This window comes from Cajanus cajan, chromosome 4, assembly GCF_000230855.2.
Source record: "Cajanus cajan strain Asha chromosome 4, NIPB_CcT2T_4, whole genome shotgun sequence".
Lineage (NCBI taxonomy): Eukaryota > Viridiplantae > Streptophyta > Magnoliopsida > Fabales > Fabaceae > Cajanus > Cajanus cajan.
The window spans coordinates 14365544-14376717 of NC_138520.1; the positions used below are offsets into that span (position 1 = coordinate 14365544).

The 11174-nt window shown below is 30.6% G+C and overlaps 1 protein-coding gene across 1 annotated transcript; it reads left to right on the top strand.

Annotated features, from left to right (window-relative positions):
- Positions 1–9934: 9934 nt before the first annotated feature.
- LOC109815334 (glutaredoxin-C1) lies at positions 9935–10718 on the top strand. Its single transcript, XM_020380034.3, has one exon. The coding sequence runs from the start codon at positions 10019–10021 to the stop codon at positions 10403–10405; it is 387 nt and encodes a 128-aa protein (XP_020235623.1). The 5' UTR covers positions 9935–10018; the 3' UTR covers positions 10406–10718.
- The last annotated feature ends 456 nt before the right edge of the window (positions 10719–11174 follow it).

Genomic DNA, 11174 nt, shown 5'->3' on the forward strand with positions numbered 1-11174 from the left:
TCTATGGCCGATATAGCAGTGATGAAATTAGTTTTATTACTATATGACAATGATACATGTGAGTGAAAAACACGTAGTATGGTGTTATTTTCTTGTGAAATTTTTTGAAAAAAATATTCATAGAAATTTTTGCAAATTTTCTTAAAAAAATATTCACAGAAATTTTTTGCAAAAAATAATTCACAGGTATTTTTTATAAATTTTGCTATAATTTTAACAATTATATAAATTTTTTTTCATGGTAAAAATTTGTAGAAAATATTGTAAGAATTTTATTTTGTTTTTTGTAGATTTTCTTGCAAAAAATAAATTCGCAAGTAATGTTTACTAAATGGTAGAAAAATTTTGCAAGTAACTTTTCCTGCGGATTTTCCTACAAATTTTAATTAGCAGAAAAAATGAAAAAAATATTTTAATTTATAAGTTTAATATTTTAAAAAACTTCAAGTCCCACATCGATTGAAAATAAAACAATTAAAGAGTATATAAGTTGGGGCAACACTTACGTTACAAGTTGATTTGTATGGTTGAATATTAGGCTTATAATCTACAATCCTATAATTTAAAAGATTATGTATCACATGTTGGAGGTATGAAAACAAATGTTTCGGATGAATTCATTGTGAGCATTTGAAAGTTGAAGAATTATTGATAGAATTTATAGTAATTTTTTTTTAATTTTTTCATAAAAAATATTCCTGCAGAATTTCTTGCAAAAAAGTTTGCAGGAAAGTTTCTTGCGAATTTTTTTGTAGGAAACTTTTTTGCGAATTTTTTTCGCAAGAAATTTCGTAGGAAAATTTCCTGCGAATTTTAAAATTCGTAAAAATATATTATCCACGAAGGTATTACCTGCAGATAAAATTTCGCAGAAAAATTTGTAAGAACAATATTTCCTGCGAATTTTTCATAAAAGTTTATAGGAAAAGTCGAATGTAATAAGAGAAATTCTAGTAGTGAAATAATTAACTAAAATCTAAATTTTAAGATGAAATAACTAGTTGCATAAATTTTTTTTGACGTGTGTATGTATATATTTTGATGAGACATTGTTATCACGAGAGAAAAACTGTTATGTAGCAAAATTTTACAAACTTTTTTGTCCTTCTTAGAACAATATATTATAAATTTAATTGGGAAATTTATCTATGATGTCGTGTAGATATTTTTGAACATACAAGATTAAAAGGGGAATATGTCTTACGTATATATATAAAAAAAAAGTGAATATAAAAGTATAACATATTTATTGGTATAAACAAGTTATATACATATATACAATAATATCAAAATAATTTTATGTCCTAGTGTCAGTCGAGAACAACTATACAACTATCATGGTAGTTCCAACAATAAATAAAAGGCATTGCCAATCTCCAAGCAACAATTACTCCTTTGGTCTAGTCTTGTTTTGCTCTCTTATAAAATATAGTTATCGTAAACTACAATAAAAATAAAAGGGTAAGTTATAGTTCAAAAATATGTAAGCATAGGAACATTTCTATATCATACAACATTATACCACAATCATACATACACTCCAAGCAAACATGTATCTCATTCAAACTATGTCAAATAAGACATCCAATAATGAATATGATCACATCACAACATACATCATATGCAAACATCTCAACCAATGTGTCGTCATGCATTCACCTACGAAGATATCCTAACAACATGAGTAGTCTAAGTAATTCCACCCTACCAAACCAATCCAATCGTTTTCACACTCGAAACGTTAGCTCGATCACAGTAAAATGGGATAACAATCCTTCCTCTAATTTCTCAAATCTTGTCACTTACACTAGGAAAGTCTGGTTCCACTATTAAGAATGGTACAACTGGATATATGTGTACTACGAGCTTAACATGCATTACCAAGTCACGTGTAGAGTTAGCCCACTAATCATTAAGGGACCGCACAACCTTTTCAGGTACTTAGTTGAAGGTTGTGGCCCTTGACCTCCTACTTTACTCAATCACTAACTAAAGACTTAGAGGAGACATGAGCACACCTCCAAAACTCACTCCAAGAGACACACCTACTCAAGAGTGGTCTACTCCAGCACCACTCCAGGATTTCTTATGTGGGATCTTCAATTTTCAAAACAATGTCCTCTCTTTAAGTCCTTAAGTTAGCCAACATACCTTAATGTCATATCGCATTCTCAGCATCCACACCTCATGCATACATCAACTATACACATCACATCTAATCAATGCATATAGATATCAACAACAACATCATTCATACATGACATATCAATGCTCTCCAAAATCATACATCATATAATCATATCTATATATATCATCCCAAATCAATATACATAAAACTATATTCCCCATACACCATATTATATACAATAGAATAAAATAACATACTCATGTTCATCATACAAGATAATCAAAGCACAAATATATCATCGAGGCATTTCGCTCTCGACATAACATGCCTCATACTTGACATGGCAAAACCCACAACCAACCACATATCAAGCAGAATGTCACCAAGTTAGTGACTTCCCCATATTCTTACACCTAACACCATTCGAACCATGCTCGACATCATACCAACTCGAAACAAGTCTCTCTCTTCATGTCAAGCGCCATCGATCCTACATTCGGCATGACCGAGAAGGGGCTCTCTGGTTGGAACTACATTTGGCAACATGAAAGCATGCTCTACGTGATATTAGAAATCTATGAATGCAAAGTCAAACCACACATGTAATGCATCCAACAGTCCATACACATTATATAAGGCTCAAAATCATCAAGAAAACAATATGTGCAACTCAATTTGCACCATTCCCCAAAATCACCCCCATAGTTGAAAAAATCAAAAACTTATCTTCCTCGCCATTCAATTCGAAATCAGCCACATATTCACATTTGATGAAAACAACAACAACAACAATTCATCAAATCACCAAACCAATTCGTTCTAGCTTCCCTTACCTAAACTCTAAGCCAACTGAATTTGAAGAAGATAAGGAAGAACTTTGAGCTTCCACAAGCTCCACAACCACCCAAACTCGAATTCTCAACCTTTGAATGCTTGAATCACTACATCGAGGATCCAAGAAACCTTTCATGCCTTTGGAAAAACTATAAGGAAGAAGTCAAAAATCTCCAAAGCCTACTCTCTTGTTTATCTCTCTATAATCCTAAAGAATGAACTTATGAAACTCATTTCTAAAAGAAAACTATTTATACATTTCCTCCTCAAGGTCAATTGGGCCACTAACCAAAGAAATTCTACTCTTAAGGTCACTCCACAACCCTTAAGTACTTGAAAACCAATTGGTCTGCTTATAATGTCACAAAAAATATGATTGAGTGAGACATTTCACTAAAATAATTAGCTAAGTAGAGATTAATTATCAATTAGAGTTGACCCTAAGATAAAACTACTAAAATTTAAGTTTTAAGTTCACCAACAAAAAATATTTGTCATTAGTTTTTGAAAGTGAAAAAGTCACACTTGTTGACAAAAGACCTCATATTTAGGGGAAAGGAAGGATCTTCATTTAACTACTTTTATGTAACATGATTCCATCTAAATAAAATATGGTTACATCTCGCTAGAAATATATATGCTAAGCCTACCTATTGACAACTTTGTTAATATTGACTATCGAAAGGAAGGATTGAATGATAAGGTATTAAAATGAGGAACATATTTAGCAAGTGGTGGTTAATGCTTTGTTATCACAAGGAATAGGTCACCATAATTAGCTAAATGGGGATATTAATCTTCATTTTTTTTTAATTTTAATTATCCTGATTAGGCACTTGAGAAAGTACAAAAATGAGTTTTAGGAAGAAATGACCGACACACGATTAGGTTGTCGTGAGCATACCACAAGAGTAACAACGCTTTCTGCGGCCACATGTTCTAGCGTGCCATTACCTTCCCCCTACAACCACTATCATTCACACATTAATTCATCACATAACTTAACCCTCCATTTTCCAACACCTTTTTTTTTATTTTACTTCTTCACATTCACATGTCTTTTTAACACTCTGCTACTATTTTTTAACTCCAAACTTCCTCTCTCGATTCAATTCACAAATTTATCTATATAGAGATGATTGATTATAAATCTTTATGTAAAATTTGATCGGTAATTTTTAGTATAATTTCACTATATAATTATATTATTTTTATTTATAAGACTCAAATTTGCTTAATAATGAAGAGTAGAGTAATAAACATATAATTTTAAGTTTAAATCATGTTGTCATCTATATAATTTCTATATAAATAAATAAAACAAGACTCAAATTTAAAATTTTATTTAAGAGAATCATGATTAATTCTAGTTACACGAACTTATTAATGAATTTATGAATGTTTTATCACATCCATGGCTTAGCACATTTTCTTTACACGAATAATCCGAATAAAGATCATATGATAGATGACGAAAGTTAATTTCTATCTTTTTATTTATCATTAGGTGGTATTTAATACCAAGATGTTAGATGAGGCATTTTTGTGAAATATATATCATATCCTTTAATTGTACAAGTGTGAGACTACTATATATAAATTAGTCGTACGGGATTATGATTAAAGCATTTGAAGTGAATTTAACGCAAAGATACGACTATAATTTTGGGTATTTATATTTGTATGATGTCATATCACCGTTAGAGAAGTTTCATTATTTGTTAGGCCAATGATGGAGCTAAAGTTTGAAATGTTGTAGCATGAAATGGAACTCATTCTTTTCTATTTGTTTTAACCTTTTTATGGTCATAAAAGAACAAAAGACCTGCGTCTTGGTGCAAAGAAGAAAGGAAGAAATGCAGAGAGAGAAAGAGAGAGATCGAGAGAACATAAATAATTGGCCCTACTCTGTTTTCATGTTGATGAGACGGTTCGTGTAAAGTTTTCCAGGCTTATGCACTCCTTACCTTTAAGTTTTTTTTTTTTTCACTCTTTTGCTTTGTTTCACCAGAAGTGGTAAAATATTGAGAATAAAAGTTAGACACTATTATATTGAACTCTGCTTTTCAATTTCATTACCTTTCTCTCGGGGTTAAAAATTCCAAGAATCATCTCTCCTAAGTATTTAAACCTCACATCAAAATGGAATGAATCCTAAGGCCCTTTGATTATTTCTTTTAAACCCGTTAATTTACTTTTGACCATAAAGGTGAATTCTACTTCTACCATCAAATTTTGCCAATAACTTTGGTGTAAAGAAACCAACAAAAGGTAAAATGAAAAAATAAAGTAAAATAGTCCTATATTAGTGTTATAACCTATGGAAGAAGTACATGCATATATGTATGTAATGTAATGGCATTTCAATCCTTTCAAACTTTTCAGACGCTAGAAAGGAGAGAGTTGTACTAGCCATATCCACTATTTTTGCAGACACCAGGCTTTGTTGAGCATGACCACTCTATAACCTACACTCCCCTTGTTTAAAGGCTGACCCAAATGAAAGATTCATTTGCAATTCATATCAATCTACTTTCACCTTTGCATATACAAGTACACACGTCACCCACTCATAATAATACTAATCTATGTGGAGAAAAGAAAATAACCGACAACAACAATCGAATAATATCATTATCTTTTTCTTCGCCCATAAATCTCTCTCACTATGCTCATTTCTGTCTCTGTTTCTCCTCTTCCCTTCCCTAATGGAATTGGAAGACCCTTAAAAAAAAAGAACAACATTCTCTTTTCTGTGAAAGGGAACATCATGTAACATGTAACATGTAAGATGTAACATGTAACAGTCCCTTCCTACATTAGTGTTTGCAATTAATTAACAACTACTTTGTGATACTTCTTTTTCAAAAAATTAAAAAAGAAAAGGGAAAAGACAAGAAAGCAAGAGAGAAACTTGCATACTTGATGGAAAATTTTAAACTATGCTTTCACAGAGGGTGTTGAACCAAATTGATGAAAAGGGCACTATCTTAAATTGGACCTGGTGTGTGCATTTCTGGACACATATGATGCATGCATGATGTAAGCCAAAGGAACAAACAAAGCATGTGCTCCATTTAGTTAAATACTTTTCCCCTACAGCTAAGAAATTACAACTTAGCTACAATACTGTATGATTATAAATAGTAGTTTCTGTAATCTTAGTGTCTCACTACTTTTAAAAAAACGAATACATGATACTGAATTCGTGATCTGTGAGATTGAAATGAAATGCTTGTGCTTAACTCGTGCTCTTTTATTTTTTTTCCGTGTTCTAAATTCTAATTAAGTTGTAGGCGTAGGACCTCAACCAGAAAGAAAAGGGCAATTATTTTTGTGCAAAAAGCAGAGACAATCTTAATTATAGATTAATTTTCAAACAAAACTTGATTGATTCGAAAAAAGGAAATCTTTCCTTAGTCCACACAGAATATAATATAATAGGGGCATATACATTTTCCTCTTGTGAATTTTAAAATGAAAGCAAATATTCTCATGAAACTCACAATCCAATCCAATAATTCCCATGTGGTTTATAGATATTATATTTTGTATGATCGTACCATTACTGTTTCCTAAGAATAAGAGAATGACACTTATTCCTCACGTCCACTGATCCTGATGATCAGTGAAAACCAGAATAAACGTACCCACTGAAAAAGAATATAAAGATATTAATACATATGAAATAAAAGTAACTGGCATGAGGTTGCAAATATAGCTATATAATACATGTCTTTTGAGCATGTGATACCTAAGATTGTGATCGATAAAAGAATATATGAGCAGTTGACAAAAGTCAGTTCATTTATCCCATGAATTATTCTGAGATAAAGTTTATTGAATTTAACCAGAAGCCGCCCATATAAAATAAAAATACAGATTAGTCAGGTATATATACTTATAATAGTAAATTATTAAAAGTTAACAACCATTGGAATTTTAGGATCCTGGTTGATATGACAGACTTAGATTAGGCAGCATGTAATAAGTGGGGTCCTCTCTTTCATTGCATCTGATCTTCTTCCAACTTTTAGGTTATCCATTTGTCAAAAACTTTAATTATATCGTAATTATGAAATCCAATTAAAGTAGATTATGGTGATAATAAATTCAGAAGTTTTGTTACAGAAAAAAATGCATGTATTTCAGAGATTGAAAAAGAAAACATTCAAGGTGTCAAAAAAAAAAGTGTTAAGAGTAAAACAGAAACATTCAATGCCACTTTGATTTTCTTTTTAATGCATGTTGACCATTATTAAAATTTTATTATTTTTATAAGGGAAAATAATGTACTATATTTTTTGTGAGTGAAGGGAATTGTATATGCATTTACGGTGTGAAACTTCCATCAATTAATAAAAATCGTTATTATGATAATTAGTAGAATTTTAAAATAACTATTTTAAAAATTAGATCTCATATAACTTATTATTAGTTGGTAATGTAAATTTTTTTCACCAACACAAAATTAATTTTGTTTCTATAAATATAAGCGTGAAGCTTGATTCACATAATATATTAAGTAAAATAAGATTTAATTACCATGAAGTGTTGTATTGAAATAATTTATGTAATAATAATTTTTAAAAATTGAATTCATTTAATAAATTATGGGATAATTTATATTCTAAAGTTTAAGTGTTTAATGAAGTTATTTCTTCCACCTTTTACCTTACATTTTTTTTAATAAAAAGATATAACTCTTTTTTATTGTGTCAACTTCTATATATGAAATACATTTTACCATATTTTAACTGTTCCATTGATTTATATAATTATAAAAAATTATAAAATTCATTTTTTTAATATTTTTTTTATAGACATAATTCATGTAATGCCTTAAAGTTGAAGTTTAAGAATTAATCTACACTCATAAAAATTCTAATTTAATCTCCTTATTCATATAACTATTAGAAATTAAATTAAGAAAACTTTATATTATCAGTAAAGTACATGCTATTATACTATAAAAATTCAGAAAAATTTATACTTTATCTTTTAAAATACAACATGGCATGTTACTTTAACATAAGTATGTTAGTTCATGCAAAAAGTAATTTATTTTACTCGCATGCATTAATTTTATCATTGTTTCTTTTTTATTTTAAAAAATTGTTTCTTACACTTTCACCAAAATATAAAGAACGCAATAGAATCAAAATATAAGTATATTTAAATAAAATAAGATTAGTTGTTATTATATCACAAAATTATAGTTAAAAAAGTGATATATATATATATATATATATATATATATATATATATATATAAAACTTAATGTCATGTATTATAACAATTCATGTACAACACTCAATTAACTGATCTAAATCTTTTAATAAAGTGGTGTATATGTAAAGTAATGTATATATGCATACATATTTATATTTTTATTTACTGTTCAATTCAATATTAAAAAAATGAAAAACAAAATTAATAGAAAAAAAAGGAGAAAAGAAAAAGAAAGAAGAAAAATTTTAATGGTAAAGGAGATAGTTTATAATTAAATTTTTAGAAAAAAGGAGGGGAAGAAGAAAAATATTTTCCGATTTAACTTTCATATACTTATACAATAAATTAATATTTTTATATTATAAGTTAAATAGATAAATTTAAATGTTATACATTTTTTAAGTAATTATTATAAAAGATGATACTTTTATTATACATAAAAAAAAGTATGATTAAATAAAAATTCTAAAATCTAAAGTTGACAGCAATGTGCATTTTTATTAAATTGAAGGTTTTAATGGTAAGAAATAGTGATGATGAATACAAAATTTATAGGTAATTGAGAAATTGTAAAGTTGATAATCACGCTTTGTCGAGAAGAAGAAGAAGAAAAAGGAAGAGAGGAAGGTGTGAATTGGAAGAAAGAGAAAGAAAGAAGAAGAGAGGATGAATGGTGAATGGTGAATGGTGATGGCCACTTTCATGCCTTTTGATCGCGTAGGGCCGACAACAAGGACGGATTCAGCCGTCTATTGCCCAACAACTCCCTCCTGTAAAAGCCTGTCCTCACTGTCCCCTTTCCCTTTCTTCTCCCTCTTACCACCTTCTAATGTCTTCAAAATATATTATTTTAAATTTCCCAATCTTTCTTTTACATATATATAAGTAATAAAATGGATGAGTTCTAATATTATTAGATACATGTAAGCAAGGTTTATTCAAAAGATTGTACTGTATGAAATTTATATTGTTAACTAATAACAAGTTGCGTTTTTATAATTTTTAAGATAACTATTTTAAAAAGTAATGGATTTATTATAATAATAATTTGTAATTAAATGATCATGTAAAATTATTTGTTTTAATTAGTTATGCTTTAGAAAAGATGAATTATTAGATAATTTTAAATCATCTTCAAACTCACATTCAATAAATTTTAATTTTAATTTATTAAAACCAGATAATATATATATATATATATATATATATATATATATATATATTTACTTATTTTCCCTCTTAATCATATTATCTTTCTTCCAGCCTTACATTTTTAGCTCCTTAGCCTTGATACATCTAGTCTAGCCAAGAAAAAGAAAAAAACTGATTTTGTCTCCCTAACTCTCACACAAACAGAATTATTGAGAAAACCTTTCCCCCTAACACAATCATAGTCCTGGAAGAATTGCCTGTCTCAACTCCACCTTAAGCAAACAAACCTCATAATTGACTACAACACTCCAAAGAACATAATCAGAAATTTCCATTAATCATAAGTAGTCACTTAATCACACAAAATCCTCTCTCTCTCTCTCTCTCTTACATCGCACAAGTGACGACCAGTGATGAGAGTGAGACCAACTTTACATATATTATATTCCGGTAAAAAGCACAAGAAAAAAAAAAGAAAAAAAAAAAAGCACACCCACATTAAAATAAATAAATAAATAATTTCTCAGCAACAGGATTCAGTTCAGTTCAGCAGTGCAAGTGTTGACACCTCTATAAATATGACCCTCCACTCCCTCATTCCCCACACCACCAAACCCAACCCAAACCTTTTAATTCTAACTTAGTTTCTCTAGTAGTATTCATCATTGGAAAATGCACTTCGAAGCAGCGGCGTCGTGGGGTGGGTACGTGGCGGGGCCGCCTCGGGGCACGGTGGTGGGTGACCCGGTGGAGCGCATAGAGAGGCTGGCGTCGGAGAACGCGGTGGTGATATTCAGCGTGAGCACGTGCTGCATGTGCCACGCCATCAAGAGGCTGTTCTGCGGCATGGGCGTGAACCCGACCGTGCACGAGTTGGACGAGGATCCCAGAGGCAAGGACCTCGAACGCGCCCTCATGCGCCTCCTAGGTTCCGCCTCTGTTGTCCCTGTCGTCTTCATCGGAGGCAAGCTTGTCGGAACCATGGACCGAGTCATGGCCTGCCACATCAACGGCACGCTCGTTCCTCTCCTCAAAGAAGCCGGTGCCCTCTGGCTCTAGTCATTTAATTAATGGACCCACTTTTTAAGTATAAATAAAAAAACAAAAAAAATGTTTTTATTAAATATTATTATCAGTGAGGAAGGGGAAATGGTCTTTTCCGAGTCTCTTCTCCCTTCCATTTTGGATACACTACTGCTACTTGCCCTCTTACTGACTTCTTAATCGATTCTACTTTTTTCGGTTTTGTGCTTTGCTTTGGGTTTGTTTTGGTTGGCTTGTTTTGTAAAGATAAAAGGCATCATCATAATGAAAAGGAAAAAAAAATTACTGTTTTGATTCCGTCTTAGAATGTTATATTTATTTATGAGAATTATTCTTGGGTCCTGTTTGGTGTTGGACTATGCGGGTCATTTGCTGTGTCCCAAAGTGGCACAAGATTTGGTCTTTTTGTTATGAAAAGGGATAGGGTGGTGAGAGAATAGTGATGGTGAAAAACGGTGTCGTGTTTGTACAAAGTTGTTGCTTTCGTTCCTCCTGCTGTGTCTGTCTCATTGGTTTAAGTGTTTAACTAATTACTTCTCTGGGGTTGGAGTGAAGTGGTTTTTGATGGAAAAATGGGAAGCAAGTACAGTTGTTATGTTATGGAGGAAAATGTTTTTAATGTTTTAGGAAGATGTACTTTTTGTTTATTAGAATTGTGGAAGATGTAGTTATGTTTTTTTTTTTTTTTTTTTTAATAAAAAAAATGGAAATAAAAATATGAAAAATAAGTTGCAAAAGTACTGGGGATTTTCTCGTTAGTTATGGTGATGTGGCCGGAAACTGG

Excerpts from the sequence above, each read along its gene's own strand:
- LOC109815334 (XM_020380034.3), top strand. The coding sequence starts at position 10,019 with ATGCACTTCGAAGCAGCGGCGTCGTGGGGTGGGTACGTGGCGGGGCCG.